General features: G+C 35.8%; 1 protein-coding gene across 2 annotated transcripts; it reads left to right on the forward strand.

Annotated features, from left to right (window-relative positions):
- The first annotated feature begins 6,633 nt into the window (after positions 1–6,633).
- LOC141689039 (pentatricopeptide repeat-containing protein At1g11290, chloroplastic-like) lies at positions 6,634–11,211 on the forward strand. 2 transcript variants are annotated; one of them, XR_012562236.1, is made up of 2 exons: positions 6,634–9,205; positions 9,903–11,211. XR_012562236.1 is itself a non-coding variant. In XM_074493200.1 (2 exons), exon 1 carries the CDS (start codon positions 7,176–7,178, stop codon positions 9,096–9,098), a length of 1,923 nt encoding a protein of 640 aa, XP_074349301.1. In that variant the 5' UTR covers positions 6,634–7,175; the 3' UTR covers positions 9,099–9,119; positions 9,903–11,211. The 2 variants fall into 2 exon arrangements, 1 of the variants encoding a protein (XP_074349301.1); XM_074493200.1 differs by having other exon boundaries at positions 6,634–9,119.
- Positions 11,212–18,947: the final 7,736 nt, after the last annotated feature.

An 18,947-nucleotide genomic window follows, 5' to 3' on the forward strand; every position in this document is an offset into this window, starting at 1 on the left:
GAAGGAGAAAACGTACTACTCAAGATATCGCCATGAAAAGGATTAACCAGATTTATAAATAAGGGTAAATTGAAACCACGTTACGTTGGACCGTTTGAAATTTTGAAGAAAGTGGGAAAAGTTGCATACGAATTAGCTTTACCGCCTCATATGCAGCATATTCACAATGTGTTTCACGTGTCCATGCTTAAGCGATATAATCCTGATTCTAGGCATGTAATCGAGTATGAGCCGATAGAAATCCAACCTGATTTGTCTTTTATAGAACAGCCGGTAAGAATTTTAGATCGGCGAGAGAAAGTGTTGAGAAATAAGTCTGTATATTTAGTGCGAGTGTTGTGGAGAAATCCTATGGTTGAAGAATCAACCTGGGAACTCGAAAGTGAAATATTAGAGAAATACCCTCATTTGTTTTCATAGAAGATTCTGAGGACAGAATCCTTTTAAGGGGGGGAGGATGTAACGACTGGGAACTTTACGTTTATATTATATCATGATTATAATAAAATATTTGAATTAATGTGTCATTTATGTGTGATTATCTGATAAACCCTAACTGTTACGTGATACATGTATTCCATGTCATTTCTGTATTTTAAGGTATTTTTTAGATATTTTATTATGCATTTATAGGTTTTATTTCAAACGTTTTATGACCTCAAACGATGATTTTAAAGCCAGTATTTCAAATAAAATAATGGGCCTTATTTTTCATCAAATGGCTTTTACAATCGCCTTGTTCTGAACATCTAGATAATTTATAAATTTTCTCGTTTTGTGAAAAATGATTTTTCCGGGCCCCATTGGGTGTCAAAAACCCCACAAAAATCACATTTTTATTTTTATAAAATTATAGGACTTTCATTTATATTATTTCTTTGCATTTTTGCATTATTCACAATTTTTGGGAATTTTTGGCATATATATTGCATATATAAAATATTTATAAATTAAATTTTAATACTCAAAAATTATAAAAATTAGGGCCCAATATTTTTATTTAATGTATAATTAGCCCCTTAATTTTAATTAGGAGTATTATTTTTACTACTATAAATAGCCTAATTTTTATTTAATTAATTATAATTAATCATTAAAATCTGCAAAATTACCAAAAATTCTCTGAAATCGGGTCGGGAAGAACACGTTCGGGTCAAAGAATCAAGTCGTGATTTCTCACTGATTACAGCATCAAATCGTGTGAATCAAGTACTCAAATCGAAGGTTTTGACCCGTTCTTTCTGTTTCTTGCATCAATTTCACGTTTTATTGCATCGTTTTTGATTTTTAATTTTTAGGGTTTATGTTTGAATTAGGGCTTTTTGATTCTGGGGTTATTGTGATGTTTTGATGATTGATATAGCTTTGTTAAATGATTTACAGTCGATTCATGGTGTTTAATTGAACAAACGATGCTTGGATAGTGATTCACGAATTCTAGAGTTTAGGTCGAATTTTCAAAACACAACTCGATGATTTCTGTGAATATTTGGTTCTTGTAATGTTAGGGCTTTGATTGTATATGTTCTTAGCTTCATTTTGCTCTATATAATGTTTGATTTTATGTACGATTCTGCAAATTCGATTTTTGGCCGGAGTTTATGTCGATTTTGCCGGAGAAGTTGATTCAGGAGTTATTCTGTGATGTTTTGGCCGTGGTTGGATTGCTGTGTTGATTTGCAATGAAAAGCACTCAAAAACAGCACCAAACGGTGTTGATTTGGGGCTGATCGGAGCTTGGCCGGACTCCGGGAACTCACCGAAATCTGGAAAAATTCCGGCGTGTTCTTGGTGACCCGGAATCCAACCCGTTTGACCCGTTCAGATTACCCGGTTTTGATCTGTTTTTGTCAGAAACCAATTTCTGACAACTGTTTCTGAAATTTTGATTTTGATTTTATTTTTATTAATTTTAAAAATCAGTTTTATTTATTTTGTAAATTGATTAATTAATTATTTAATTAATTAATTTATATTATAAATAATTCTGAATTATTTTCTAAAAATCAGATTGAATTATTTTTTTAATTATTTATTATTTATTTATTACTTATTAATTATTTAAAAGTGATTAATTATTTTGATAATTAATCAAATAATTTTCAATAAATCATAATAAATTCAATTTAATTTCAAAAATTATAGAAAAATTATTTTTAATTCTGATTTTCTTAAATAATGATTTAAAAATTATTTTTGGGTTTTAAAAATTAGTAATAATTATTTATAATGATTAATAAATGGAATTATCAGTATTTAATTAATAATAATTCAACCGTTAGTCCGTTTTGCGTGAAACGAAAGCCTGTTAACTCAAAAAAATGAATCCTTTTCATTAAAAATAATATCAAAGCTTAATTTTTTTAGAAGTTAGTTGATTTTGTGACTTGTTTGATTATCAGTCAAGTTACGTGCCGAGACGAGTCCGAAAAATTCCGGAAAAATGGGAAATGAGTCAGATAACGATCAATTGAGCAATCAGCGAGTCGATTTTGGTTTTAAAAATTATTTTAACCATAAAAATGATTATGTGCTTATGTGCTTATGTGTATTACGTGGTTAATCGAGTCTTACTTGCTTATATGTAATACATGAGTCAGTCATAAGCGCATGGGTAGATGTTAGGATCAGTTTGAAGTCGATTCAAGATGCAAATGAAGTACGACGTGACTTAACCAGTCTGTTTTGCCAACAGAAGCTAAGCCAGCCAGGCCAGTTGAGTCAGTAATAGTCTAAGGTGATAGACATAAGTGATTCAATTGCAGTAAGTCGCGCAGAAGGCAAGTTTTTCCTCTATTCTACTTTCGGAATAGTGATGTTGATTCAAATATTTATCACATTTACATTCTCTTGATTATTTTTCTTGATCACTAATATACAATCCCTATTCCTTTGTTCATATTTCATTTCAATTCTTGATTTCTCCGTTTCTTTTGATTCTTGATTCATATTCTGTTGGTAACACATGGAGATTGATATATTCTAGTATTTGGAATATATCAAAGCATACCGATTGTCCCGGTTGCTAAGCGATGGACTGGATAAGGATATTTTGGGATTGAGTGTGTCTTAATCCTGAGGACCGGGATGACTGGTGCCTCGACGTGGGCCGTAGTGCCTGGGTACCCGACTGGATCTATATACTGAGATATGGATCTGCATTATATTCTGACTGATCAGCAGAATATAGATGCGAACTTGTGTCCAGTTTAGTTTATTTGTACTCGCCAGTAATGGCCTTCTTTCTATTCTCGTGAGGTTATATCTTGGAAGATATACCTGGGATGGCGGATTCATTTAAAATGCTTTAACACTGTTTATATGTTTGTGGACTTGTTGAGCAACTTTTGGCTCACCCCTTTTGTTGTTATTCACCTTATTGTTTTCAGTTAAGAAGGAATATGAAACCAATCAGGACTCGAGTGGTAAAAAAGCGAGTCAAGCCTCGGGATCCTCTTATACCCAAGGTGTTGATCCCAATCCAGGAAGAAAGCTTTGAGTTGCCCGAGCAGGTGGAGTGTTGATAGATAGTAGGTGTGTGTGTTTGAATAAAAGTTGAACTTAGCTTAAAATGAATTAGACAATGGTTTGTAATAAAGAGAGTTTGTGAGACTTTGAATGTTGGTTTGTAATAAAAGTAGTTAGTGGTTTTTGTTTTCATACTTAACCTAAAAAGATCCTGATTAGTGTTAAAGGGGTTTAATTTCATTTCTTTATTAATTGTTAATCAAATTGTTACAGGTTTGGTGATTAGCTAGTAACCCCCAGACTTATACCCCGGGTCTGGAGGGCGTTACATATTGTCTTAACATTGAGAAGTAATCATACATTGGTGAGTGAGTGTTAATTGAACATAATTAGTCTAAGTCTCTGTGGGAATGAACTAGAATGTATTCTATATTACTTGCGAACGCGTATACTTGCGTGTATTAATAGCGCGTGTTTTCCGCCCTAACAGCGGTTGCGCCAGGTCTGGATGAAAGAATCCTGATTCTCTTACAATTCTGATTTCTGGGCTTCTAATCTGCATGGGCTGCTATATAATGACAACTTAAGATCGTTTTTCAAGAGAGGAGACATAACAGAGCTTAAGGAGAGATCGACGAGAAGACCTATAGCACAATTCAACAAAGGAGAAGAAGACCTAGTTTATTCTTGTGATTCTTTGTTCTAAGTTGTAATCTTGGATGCTCATTTCTTATTTGTTGAACCTATACTCTTGTTACGTACTTGGTTTATTATTTATTCAGTATAAAGACTACATTTATTATATCATGCTTTTATTGGAACCCACGTTGCTGATGAGTCCAATTATGGGCTAATCATTATCGTTGGGTTCTAGCGGATTTAAATATGGATTTCTTTAGTTAATTGATTCGATACCTTAGTGTGTGGTGATTGTATGATAACCTAGTATTGGTTGTGCTTATTCGTCTTATGAGCGTCGCGAACTCATAAGATAGCGTGTTAATCTCTATTGAAGCGAAACTGAATATAAGGGTTTAGAACTTGTCATGCTAGCATAGGTTCATGTATTTGTTATGCATGATTCCTAGGTAATTTTAACCACCTTACTTTCCATATGTAATCAGGATAGATAACTTGTGCATTAAACCGTTATGTTTTCAAATTCTATAGACATATAGGGTCTCAATATAATTGGTGTCTATTCAACTTCTATCTCTTTTATGGATGTCTGGGAGTAGGGTATTCGTACAACGAAAGTTGGCGTTTACTAGTTTCGTGTTATTTGATTAGTATCATCACATTTGCATGCTAAGGTTGAGAACAAAAAGGCTATTGAATGAACTAGTAATGAAGTTAGAATCCCATGTTGTGTTATATAAGTTAATCAACCTTTTAATTCTCGTAGTTAATTGCATGTTAGTTAATAATCTTAGTTATAAACAATCTCAATTTGTTATTCGTCTTAGCATTGAATAATAACCATACCATTGTTGCATAAGTGCATTGATTGAAATTAACCCAAACCAGTCTCTATGGGAACGAACTAGAAATAATTTATATATTACTTGCGATCGCGTATACTTGCGTGAATATTAGCGCGTGTTTCCGTCCTAACAAGGAGCTCGAAGACTGGACGTAGGGGTGACTTGTACAAATACTTTTATTATTATCGATGTGGGATGTAAGAAACACCACCTCATATAGGGTCGATGTGCTCATCGAGCCCACAAACACATCATCTGAACCCGAGAAATATCTCTACACTTCCGGTTAGGTAGAGTTTTGATACCATTTATAACATCCAAGCTCGTGATCTGAATATCAGACCTAATAACTCATCACAAGTCATTCCTCAAAAATTATCAATTTGATATACATTTGACTTATATGTGTAAGCATCTCAAACACTCTTGGTCGATAACACTCTTATTTGACGTCAAATTTTTTGATTGATAGTTTCCAAAAGTTAAAAAGTTCATTTTTGGTGGATTTTATTTAAAAATCTTCCTGCATACTAGGGTTTTACGCAGTTCGGATCGGATCGCTTTTGGGGTAAAAGTTGAACCAAACCGCGAATAGCGGTTTTAGAAATTGCGGTTGCGAATTTGCGGTTATTGCAGATCGGTTTGCGGTTCAACCACTTATTTTAAAATAATTAATAATTTACAAAAAATAAAATAAATTTGGAATATTAATAATTTAAATTTTAAGAGTAGAACCTCGATAAATGAATACCTTTGGGACCAAAAAAAAATATTCATTTGGCGAGATTATTTATTTATCGATTAATGAATATAATATTTATTTATCGATAAATGAATAATAATTCATTTAGATGATATTTTTAGACTTTTTTTTGTAATTATATCATTTTTTAATAATAATGATGACTGATCCCGAACCCGATGATAGCATCACTATACCACAAGTATCCTCAAGAGAAGTTTTTCAAGTTATTGTCACTATAAAAAATTACCTGCTGCATGATCAAAATATTCCAAAAGTGGTGCATGCTTTACACAAAATCAAGGATCAGATGCATTTTGGGGAGGAAGAAACAATCAACTTTGGAGGCATTTTTCGAAAGAATATGACTTATTAATGTGTTTGAAAATTAGTCATTGAATGAAATGTATTCATAATATATTATATAAATAAATATATATTATTTGAAATATAATGATTATTCATTTATATTTACATAGGGACTATAAACACTTCATTTGTATTTATTCGTTAATGCATTAAGCGAAATTATTTGTTAAGCCCATTGGACCAAGTTGGGACCGAAGAAATTTATTCATTAGACGAGGTTATTCATTTATCGAGATTCTACTGTACGTGATAAATTTACATTCAAAAATAAAATACAAACTAATGCTCAGTGTGGAGCGAAGATATTAAAAACAGAAAAGAAAAAAGAAAAGGATAAAAATAAAATTACATGTTGATTACATTTTTCATTTATTTTGTTTATATATCTTGTAATGATTGTGAATCTTATGAACGAAATTTTAACATTAACTTAAGATTAATTAATAAATTTGTATACTTATTAATTTATGATATCAACTACATTTTTGGAAATATATTTTATTATAAATATATGTTGCGAGTTGCAGTTGTGGTTACGATTTTGTGATTTTTGAGAATTTAAAACCGCATTCAAATCGCAGATGAGCAGTTTTTAAAATTGAAATTCAAATCAACCCACGTTTCGCGATTATTCACAAAATGCGATTCGACCGTGAGTACCCAGCGCGGCTTTGCTAAAATATTTACTTATATTACTCGTATATTAAAAATACAGCAAATCTAATTAACAAAGAAATATAGCAGCAAACACCTTCTCTTGATTTCTCCGGCTACTTGAGCTTCTTACCGACAAGATTTGGCGAAAATATCATCATAACAAAAAATTCCAGGCTTTTGTCGGTTTGGTTCGCCTGAATCTCGAGACGTTCTTCAAACCAATCAAAAAAAGGAAAAAAAACATAAGAACTGGGGTCGTTTCTTAATATTGTGACTCTTCCACACTCCTCCATGTGAAATATTCATCTTCATTGGAGCTTTTTTGTAGTAGTTCCTAGACATTCAGATTAAGATAATAGCTACAACCGCTACTTGCCCAATAGTACAGCGCCTTCTTCCCTGACTTGACTTTCCTAGCGGCTGAATGGTTCTTGGAGGAGCAAGGGCAGAACAACATGTATTCTATATTTCGCAATGCTCACCACCTGTTTGACAGAAGTCCTCATAGATACATTTTAGAAATAAGGCCACTTTATGGCTTATGCTATAGCACTATGTGGAATAATGGTGTAAATGTCCGTAACCCAATTGGTGTTTTTGGTGAAAATGAACATGATGTTATATCTTGGACTTCGAAAATTTCGAGTTTGGTTAGGAGAAACAAGTCCCAAAAAGCCATTGAGTTGTTTAAAACAATGTTAATGAATGAACAAAAGGTGAATTATGTGACAATGCTAAGCTTGATAAGAGGTGCTGGCGCCTTAGACTCGAAGAATTTGATTAGGATGATGCATAGTTTTGTTATTACATTGGGGTTTGAGTTGGAGGTTTCGGTTGTAACTGCGCTTCTTAGTGTTTATTCTGCATGGGATATGGACATTGTGTTGAAGCTGTTTGATAGAACATGGAATAAGGATGTTGTTTTGTGGAGTGTCATGGTTTCCGCGTGTGTGAGGTGTGGGATGTATGTCGAAGCGTTTAATGGTTTTAGGGAAATGCAGTATAATGGTGTAAAGCCGAATCATGTGACTATTGTTAGTTTATTACCGGCTTGTGCGGAGCTTGGTGAATTATGGTTTGGTAAAGAGATACATGGGTTTTCTGTGAAAGCAATGTTGGATTCTCATACAAACATTCAAAACTCGCTTGTACATATGTATGCTAAATGTCGGAAATTTGAGGCGTCTGCAAACGTTTTTAGTGGAATTCAAGACAAGGATCTTATTTCTTGGAGGACTATGATTAGTGGATATATGGAGAATGAATATCCAAGGAAAGCACTGAATGTATTTTTGAATATGAGATTTTGTAGTTGTAAGCCAGATGAAAATATTGTTCAGGAAGCACTAACGGCATCTGTACAAGCTCGAGAACGTAATTTTGGATTTGGACTACATTCTCTTGTACTGAAAAGTGGATATATGTCTTTTGTTTCCATTGTCACCGGGCTTCTTCATATGTATGCTAAATTTGGAAATTTAAGGCATGCTAAAAGTTTGTTTATTCAGCTCCAGCAGAAGGATTTCATTATTTATAGTGCAATGATATCAGCGTATGCTCAAAGTGAGTTCCCTTTTGATGCTTTCATCATATTTAAAGATATGCAATTGGCAAATCAGAAGCCTAACGAGATTACATTTGTTAGTCTTTTACATGCTTCTACTATGATGGCTGATAAAGGAATGGGTGAAATCATACATGCACACATTAGGAAGGCTGGTTACTCATCAAATACTTTTCTTACATCTGCTTTAATTGATTTATATTGCAAATATGGAAGTATAAGACAAGCAAAGGCAATTTTTGATGAAATGCCTGCCAAAGATCTTATATGCTGGAGTTCCATGATTAACGGGTATGGAATAAATGGATATGGCAGTGAGGCTCTTGAGAATTTTTCAAACATGTTGAATAGTGGGATCGTGCCGAATGATGTTGTATTTGTATCAGTTTTATCTGCATGTAGTCACTGTGGACTTGATGACGAAGGCTGGGACTGGTTTAATGCAATGGAAGAGAAATTTTATGTTACCCCAAAACTTGCCCACTATGCATGCATGGTAGATATGCTAAGCCGTCGAGGATATGTAGAAGAAGCTCTTGAATTTGTGAATAAATTGCCAATTGAGCCTGATATTAGAATATGGGGAGCACTTCTAGCTGGTTGTAGGAAAAACAGCGACTCAATCGAAGTTGCTGAAGTTGCAGTTCATCAGCTCATAAGTTTGGATCCAGAAAATACTAGCTACCTAGTGTTTTTGTCGAATTTGTATGCGGAACAGAAACGGTGGGAAGATGTAGATAGACTGAGAAATTTAGTGGAGGAGAAGGGATTGAAAAAAGATGCAGGATGTAGCATTGTTGCAGCAAACTTATAGACTGCTCTGTGTTCTAATCAGGTACTTAAGAAGGATTCTCAGCCTTAATCGGGCTATACGGTTTAATCAGTGAACTACTGGACAAGTCAAATGACTTTTGGACAAAGGTTTGCATTCATAATTTCATTTCTGACTACTGTGGCTATGTTGCTATGCAATAACTTAAATACCTATGCCGTTCCCATTGTTCTTACTCGACCATCCCGTGCAGCATAACTCTGCTTCGGTTGATTTATTAAGGCTCAAAGTCACACCGCATTATACATTCTTTTCAACATTTTGTAGTATGTACTTCCACACCCCTCCTTTCAATATGGGTCATATACTTAGTATTACGTTGAGGGGAAGGAAATAAAAATAGATAAAGGAACTAAATTGGCTTTACCAGAACACAGTTTTTAAGTTTTAGCGTTTTAGGTGTGTCAGTAGGATAGATTTTGAAACTATGCATATATTTTGAAACTATGTATTCAGTTATAACTATACACACATTATATATTATTTATGTAAAGAATGGTCAACTTCTGAGGTAAATGCTAAGTGAACTTTTTTGAATTCTAAATTTATGTGGTTATTTATTTTAAACAATAATATTTTATGTGAAAGGGAAGATGAAATATGAGCAGTCAATTGACCTCAATATTATGAACTTTTTTACAGTTTTCTTGCTTGTTTCCCTTTTCGTTTGAAATAATTACACAATTTTGATGGGAATTATAGTTGGTATATAAGCAAATGCCAGTTTAGTTAACTTATTTGCAGATTTGAATTCACAGTTTAATTGAAATTGTTATTGTTTAACAGGTGTTTGAATGTGATTTGCACATTGAACAATTTTCATATCCATCGAGAAGACTTTTAGAGTTAGATTATGGATCTCGGTTGTAGCTTATAGGAGTAAGATGCAACCGTAACTAGTGGAAGTGAATGTACTCTAGAATGTCAGAGGTTGAAATGTTGAATATGCATGCTCATTTTTGTGGTAGTTTATTGGCAATTATTGAGGTTGCTTCTAGAGGATTGGTTTAGGGAGAAGCTGAAGTAGCTTATCATGTAGTAAGGCTGTCCTCTGTAGCTAGTTATGTATTAAAGCTGTCCTCTGTAGCTTATCATGTAGCAAGGCCAAACCTAATAATGTTAAGGAAATGATTCGGTTTCTTATGTTTATGACAAAGGTCAAGTACAGTCCTTGGAAATCGTGACTGCCAGAGTTCAAGAGTGGGTTGAATGGAAGTTCTGGAAAAATTAACGTAGGTCTGGTGGAAGGACAAATCAGAGGTCCAATGTTTAGGGGTATCACAAGAATTACTACTCAACTATAACTAAAGACATTTAAGGAATGGGAGATAGCAAGGACAAATTAACATGTCACAGAGAGATCTCAGAAAGAATATCAGAAGCAGCAAAAGCATTAAGAGATGAAGCCAAAAATTCTCACAATGATGCTAATTATAGACTGAGGTGTCGCGTGGAGATTCTAAATGAAGAGAGCAGTGGAAAAGAAACTTTTCAAAATGCGTACTAGCCCTTTCTTCAGCTGATGTGGGGTTTCAGGTTGCTGGCAGTTTAGGTTTTAGGTACTGAAGTCTTAAGGTTTAAAATAAGATTGTTGCTGTGTGGAAGAATAATCCATCTTGGCTTTCCTAGATGATACCAGATATTCGGAATCTATTTCAGTGAACTGCAAGAAAGGGATGAATCAATTGTAGATCCAAAAAGAAGGAATTCTCTTAAAGCAGAGGAAGTGTTGGTGGTGTAATGGTTTTGGCTGGAGCTTTTGAAATCGAGGTCTTATAATGTGCAATTGATGCTAAATTCTGTTACGTAGAGATGCCAAAAGTTTTCACGTTTTTGCATTTAGATCACTCAAGTGATTGTTACATTAAGGACAAAAGATCATTTAATTTCAAGATTTTTTTTCAGGCTGGGGTTTTACAGAAAATCTCTACTGGGGTGAGCAGAAAATCACACAAACCGCAAAAACGCCCGCACCGCACCAATCCGCACCGCAAAACGCGATTTTTAATTTTCGTGGTGTGGTTGTGGTTTGAATTTTTAATAAACCGCGCGGTGCTGTGCATGTTGTGGTTTTAAATTTCTGAAATCGGTTTAAACCGCACCGCACCGTAATATTTAATATATTATATATATATAATACTTATATTCATATCGGGTCATCCCAATAAATATTTATCGCCCAATACTTAATTAGGTTATTGTTTGCTCTTCAGTTGGCCACACAAGCAATTCTCACCAGTACAAAGATTACATTACATCCTACTATTCTCATTATATGATGAGAATAGTCAGCGTTGAACTCATTTCATGATTATTGTTTACAATTTTTTTTTTCAAATTTAATAATAATTCACGATCAAATTTTGGAGCTCATATTTATGTCTTTTGCTTTGCACTTTTAAGTTATTTTTGTTTTGTAATTGAATTCCTAAAAAAGTTAAACTTTCCTGTGTGCAATTTCTAACTTGTATTATTGAAGAAATTGGCTAATTTGTGTTATATTATTCGGAAATTTGATTAAATTTAAGTTTTGTATTTTATTTAATCATTTGAACTTTTAAAGGGTAAACCGCAGTGAACCGCACCACATTTTCGTGGTGTGATTTATCCGATTTTTAAGGGTACGCGGTATGGGTGCGGTTTGAAAATTTGATTAAACCACATATACAATTTGGTTTGCGGTTTGAGGAAAAAACTGCACCGCCCGTACTGCGCTCACCCGTAACCTCTGTGTTCCCGGGCTGGAGTAGTGTTAATAGTAAGATACATTTGTACTAATAATTCCAATCTGAGCAATCTGGCAATATCTCATAAACCTTACAATGGAATTCTTAGCGGGATATACCGATTATACATGTCCTAGCGGATTATACCGAGCGGGAAATACTAAATATAACGAGCACGTATGTTTTATTTGGTTACATCAGAAAACTGTACATCACCTCTAGCTCACTACAAGCAGAAAAGAGTGCAAAGTGTATATAGAGATACTTTTACAAAATAGCATTGCAGCCACAAAACAAAAGATTTCAGGACCAAGCCATCAAAAGATGGAATTGGGCTTCTGTTATTGAAAAAGAAAAAGGCAAGTTCAAATATGTTTCAAGATTGACTTCTCTTGTATCAAAGCCAATGGTGCGCTAAATATAAGTGTAGTTATTACTATAATTTAACACTAAAAAATATATTTTAGTGCTAAAATAACACCATATATTCAATGGTTGTACTATTTTATTTCAAATTTGGATAACTTCCCAATATACAATACTTTTGATTATAAATTTAACTATCTTCTAAATACCCCATATTTTTAATTTTCAACTGCATCCATTTCTTCTCTTTTTTCACTTTTTGATGAGTTGACAATGATAGCACAATACTATCTTTTGTGCTAAATTTAGCACAAATTATAGTATTGTGCTATTTTAGCACAAAATTTAGCACATCTTTAGATTGAATTTTTTTACTTTTTATTCTATATTATATCTATTGCACAAGATATATGGACATGCTCTTACATTGTTTGTGTTTTGTTTGTGTTCATGTATGTCTATATTGTTCAATTTTGGAGAACATACTTAAAAATATCTATAAAAAATTGAAATCAGTGCACATCTCCTATGTGAGAGCAACTCCAACGGTTTTGTCCAAATTTGGACTGAACTCTTTTTAACTTCAGTAGATTGGTCCAAATTTCGTTCTAAATATTAAAATATTTATTTTTAATATTTTAAGCCTTTATAATTATAAATATTTTATTTTTATATAATATAAGATATAATTTTATATGATTTAATTTGTCGGACTAAATTGATAATTTAGTTCATATTGCATTATTTATGTTTCGTTTCAAATCAAATTTTCTGTGTTAGTAATATTTATTTTAATATTTGAATGTGTTAAATAATTAATAATAATATCCCTGTTATGGATTAAAAACTAAGATATATAATTGTTGTATTTATTACTAAGGAACGTGAGTTTTGAGACTCGATTTGACTGCTCTTGTGTTTCGTGACTCAATCTGCCTTAACAAGATGCCTACGTACCTTGCTGATTGCCAAGGATCAAGTCAAAAAACGTAGTTCTTGGTGATACTTGCCCTCGGGGCTATGGCGGCGAGGGCTCACCAAGGACGTAGTGACTTTCATGTCCTCCAAGGACTAAGTCTAAAACGTAGTTCTAATTGGTGGAGTGAGGCCCCTTATATAGATGTTGGGAGTCCTTGAAATGGACTTGGGTTAGGAGACTTGGTGGGCAAGTCTCATAATTAGAATGGATTTTGGAGTCCTAAGTGGTAGGAAACTAATTCCTTATCCTTTTAGGTCCCTTGGAGGCTAATTACTAGGATTTATATCCTTATTGGGACTCTTTTTAACAGCTGATTTTTCCCTTATTAATTAATTACGAAATTAATTAATAATCAGGGTCTTGGGCCTCTTCTAATGGGCTTAACTGTCAGCCCAATGTCAATACAATTAATGCAATATTAATTACTCAATCAGGGTTTATTTTATTCCTTATCATTTGCCCCCCAACTTCTGGGAAACCGTAAAAGATTTCGCAGAAGTTAAATTCATTCGTTCCCTTACAGGGTATCGTTTTGGCGTAAAGTGTAGAGCGACCTACACATTTACAACGATTTTCCTTGTACATGGCTTCAGGGTTGTTTTTTAGAACTTCCCTATCATTTTCTTACCTTTTTCCCTTTCTTTAGGAATTTTCTGGTATTTTTCAGGAATTTTCCCTTAATTTTTGGGATTTTTGTCCTAATTTTCAAGAATATTCTGATACTCACAGATATTACTTCTTTAATATTTCAAGAATATTTTATCAAAAATAATTTTTGAATTTATTTTCAAATTTTCCCTAATTTTTCTGAAATTTTCAGCCCTTTTTCAACCAGGATTCTAGTCGAAATTTCGACCTGAATCCTAGTCGAATTTTGGGGCAGCATTTCAATTCTGGTCGAAGGATTTCGACTAGGATCCACGACCTGGATTTCGACCAGGATCCTAGTCGAACCTTCGACCTGGATTTTGGTCGAAATCTATGTCCTTCTTTGTTTCCTGGTCGTAAGGTTTCGACTAAGATTTACGACCTGGATTTCGACCAGGATCCTAGCGAACCCTCGACCTGGATTTTAGTCGAAATGTATGTGCTTATTTATTTCCTGGTCGTAAGGTTTCGACTAGGATTTACGACCTGGATTTCGACCAGGATCCTAGTCGGACCCTTGTCCCGAATTTTGGTCAAAATTTCTGGCCTTGTTCTCAAAAAATATTGTGCTTGATTTAGGAATTCAACCTCAATCATGGTCTTATTTACCTGGACTTCGACCTCAATCCTGGTCTGGACTTCGACCTCAATCCTGCTTTGAACTTCGACCTCAATCCTGGTCTGGACTTCGACTTCAATCCCGGTCTGGACTTCGACCTCAATCCCGGTCTGGACTTCGACCTCAATCCTGGTCTTTTTTAACCGTAATTTTTGGGTGTCTGTTCGAAAGAATTCGAATAGAATTCACGACCTCAAATTCGACCTCAATCCTGATCTATGGTCTTTGGATTGGGCTTATTTTTGGGCTAATTTTTCCAAATCCTATTTGGTTTCGGGCCTCGTTTCTGGCCTTTACTTTTCCAAATCCTTTTTGGATTTGGGCCTCGTTTTGGACCTCTATATTTCCAAATCCATTAAGGATAAAAAAAAATCGTTAAGAATCTTTGAGGACATTCCGGAAGGTTCTGGAATGTGAGCATTTTCTTATCATGGTGATTAACATAATCGCCCCTTAAGACTATCGATTTGTGTTTAGCCTCAACCAGACTTTTCTGATTGTTTTCGTTCTATTCTTCATGAAACTTATTTTCGTGGATGTCCTAGTCTTCACGAAATTTATTCTCATGGACTCTTTAGCCTTCACGGAACTTGTTCTCATGGATGTTCTTCTCTTCACGAAACTTTTTCTCATGGACTCTTGGTAGGCCAGAATCTCACCTTCGTGAGCGTCTTACTCTTCGTGAAGCTTATTTCCCTCCGTAAGGGTTCTAGTCTTCATGAAACTTATTTCCGTGGAAGTTCTTGTCTTCACTAGGAGCATTTCTTGGCTCTAGTTCATGGTTTTCTTGAAACCTTCTCTTAGGGGCCATCCCTATTAGTTCCGGACATCTGTAGACGTTCCTTCGAGGACGTCCTAGTCGGCCTAACCCTCCATGTGGAGGAGTCAGCTTCAAGGACTCTTGGTCGGCCATAGAGACCAAGCCCTTGAGGCCCTGGTCGGCCGTAACCTTAATGTCTAGAGCTTCTTGGCCCTTCGGGATCCTATTTTGTGGAAGTTCTTGAACTTCAATATTCTCAATGGCTACTCGGCCTCCTCTGGTCGGTCAAGGGGAAATATTTTTGCTTTCTTGGACAACATGTCTCGATGGACCTAGAACATAAAATATCACGTTCATGTTCTTGATGGATCCTCATAATTCAAAGGAACCTTGTTAAAGCTGGCCTAACCCCTCTTATTTTTCCATCGGTTAAGTTTGTTTCAATTAGGCGAACAGCTTCCTGAGGCGGGGATGTGCGGGGCTCATGCCTTGTATTTGGTACATCTATTCTTTTTAGAACTTTTAATACTTCACAAATTAAAGGAGGAGCCTGGCTGGCTTAAGGCATCTCTTGGAGGCTGGTCTGCTGGAGTTTGCAATGTAGACTTCAATTGACCATATACATTTCGTGAAGTTAGCTTTCTAATATCTTTTTCTTATTTGGCCAACGCCTACTTCGCAGCTTCTTTCACTAGGAGTGCAAAATGAAGGAGGGAGCACATGGCCTTGGAGGCATTTGATGAAGAAACTTGAGAGAAAGCTTCAGAACTGGGATTCTAGAGCTCTCTTAGCGTTTATCGACGGTCGGAAGACTTATTCAAGATGATGGACACCCATGATGATGAGGTGCACTCCGTTAATATGTCTGTTGGCTCTGTTCATAGCTCTTACCCGGATATGGTAAATTTGCAGGGCTTTCCTAGCCTTTGGGTTGTTTCTGAGGTTGCCATTATTGGCCAATCATCTGATTTTGGACTATAGATTGTTCTTCAGTGTTTAGGCCTTGCATGGCTTTGTTTGTCGTGTGTGGCTTTTATCTACTTGCGGTCCTTCATGGACTTGAACATCTTCAGTGTTTACGCCTTGCATGGCTTTTTTTTCTTTTTCTACTATTTCTTTCAAGTACTTGTACTATTTTATAGGAGTTAGTTTGCTAGCATTTTCATAGCTTTCCCTTATTTTTCCTCATACTTGTACTAAAATAGATAAGCAAACTCAACCATATATGGTATGAACCAAACAGTTCTAAAACAAGTTTATGAAAACTGTTGGGATTCATCCCTTACACAATTCTTAATAATCCTCAAACTAAAACATGTAAATTCTAAGCAAGCAAAGCTTCAAGGTGCTTTTCAACCTACTTGTCATCTTGATAAGTGAGAATCGTACTCGATCATTTTACATGTAGTAAACCTTCAGGTTTTGTGCATGCCAAGTTCTCGGGATTTCAAAACCATCCCTAGTCTCTAGCTTGTAGGTTCCTCTTCCCTGAACACTTTTGACCTTGTATGGCCCTTCCCAATTTGGGGCAAGCTTCCCTTTCTGCCCTACACCAGAAGCTTCCACCTTCCTTAAGACTAAGTCACCCTGTTTGAAGAACCTTTCTTCAACCCTCTGGTTGTAGTAGAATGAAGCCTTTTTCTGATATTCCACTATCTTCGCATGTGCCTCATTTCGTACTTCATCAATTAGATCCAGGGCTAACCTTTGCCCTTCCTCATTTTCCTCAGCATTGAAAGCTTGAATCCTGGGGGAGGAATGTGATATCTCTACAGGAACAACTGCTTCTGCACCATATGCTAACATGAAGGGAGTTGCTCCAGTCGTGACTCTACAGGTAGTCCTATAGGCCCATAGTAATGGGAGTATTTCATCCACCCAGTTATTCATTGACTTCTCGATCCTCTTCTTTAGTCCATCTAGGATTATTCGATTCGCCACTTCTGCTTGCCCATTGGCTTGCAGGTGAGCCACAGAGGTGAATCGCAACTCTATTTCATTCTCCTCACAATACTTCTTGAATTCCTCATTGTTGAATTGTGTTCCATTGTCAGTGACTAGGATGCAGGAAATTCCATACCGGCACATGATATTTTCCCACAGGAATCGTGCAACTTGCTTAGTTGTGATTTTGGCCAAAGGCTTGGCTTCAGTCCACTTAGTAAAATAATCAATGGCTATAATCAGGAACTTCCTTTGTGCCGTGGCCATGGGGAAAGGCCCCAGTATATCCATTCCCCACATAGCAAAGGGGATGGGCGAGTTGATGGAGGTCAGCATCTCGGGGGTTGTCTAACGACTGGTGCGTGCTTCTGACAGCGGTCATACTTTTTCACATATTCTTTGGCATCAACCATCATTTCTGGCCAATAGAAGCTTAAACGAGTTATCTTATGAGCTAAGGCCCTGCCCCCCAAGTGTTGCCCACATATGCCTTCATGTACTTCTTCAAGAGTCAAGCGTGCCTCATCGGGCCTGAGACACCTTAAGTAGGGAACCACGAAGGAACTTTAATACAGAATTCCATCTATCAAAGAGTATCTTAGTGCTCGAACAGCCAATTTTCGTGCTTCGGTAGCATCATTTGGCAACCAATCGGTTTGAATGTGAGCCTTAATGGGATCTATCCATGATGTCCCCAGGCCTATAGGAGCCACAAGCTTAACATTAATGCTCCGTGTTTTCAAAACGCGAAAGTATACACTTCCAAAACTTTCTTCTATCTCAGATGAAGCAAACTTTGATAATGCAGTTGCCTTAGCATTTTCCTCCCTTGGAATGTGCTCAACATGGCATTCATCGAATTGGGTCATCACAGCCCTTACTAGGCGGTCATACTTAGCCATCGTATCATCCCTTGCCTCAAACTCTCCCTTTACCTGGGATATGACCAACTTCGAGTCTCCACGAACTTTTAAGATCTTGACTCTAAGTGTCCCTGCTAAGCCAAGACCAACTATCAGAGCTTCATATTATGCCTCATTATTTGTGGTTGGAAAGTCTAACTTCATGGCATACTCAATCAAGAACCCATCAGGGCTTTGTAAAACCAAACATGTCCCACTTGAATTTGTTTTTGATGCTCCATCAAAATAGAGAACCCAATATTCTTTCTCCTTATCATCCTTTTCTTTGTCCCCCTTATCAAATTCCTTGTCTTGAGGTATGGTATCTTCCTGCCCCCCGACTTCTCTTAGTTGGGTATGGTACATTCCACCATGAAGTCAGCCAATGTCTGGGCTTTTATTTCCGTTCGTGGCTTATACTTGATGTCGAATTCTCCCAGCTCTATTGCCCATTTGATCAGTCTCCCACTAGCCTTAGGACTATGGATTATATTTCTCAAGGGTTGATTTGTTAGAACCTCAATTTGATGAGCCTGAAAGTAAGGACGGAGCTTTCAGGAAGCCATTACCAGAGCTAAATCAAACTTCTCAATGGTTGAATAATTCAACTCAGCTTCATGCAGAATTTTGCTGACATAGTATACGGGTTTCTGGATTTTCAGTTCCTCCTTAACCAACACAGCGCTCAAGGCACTCTCTGAAACGTCCAAGTACAAGTATAAGACTTCATTCAAAGTTGGCTTGGCCAATAACGGGGCCTGGGCCATATATTTCTTTAGTTTCTCGAATGCCTTCTGGTTTTCCACATTCCAAACAAAGTCCTTAATGTTCTTTAGTGACTTGAAGAATGACAAGCACTTGTCTCCCGACTTGGAGATGAATCGTCC

This window comes from Apium graveolens, chromosome 10 (assembly GCF_009905375.1).
Source record: "Apium graveolens cultivar Ventura chromosome 10, ASM990537v1, whole genome shotgun sequence".
Lineage (NCBI taxonomy): Eukaryota > Viridiplantae > Streptophyta > Magnoliopsida > Apiales > Apiaceae > Apium > Apium graveolens.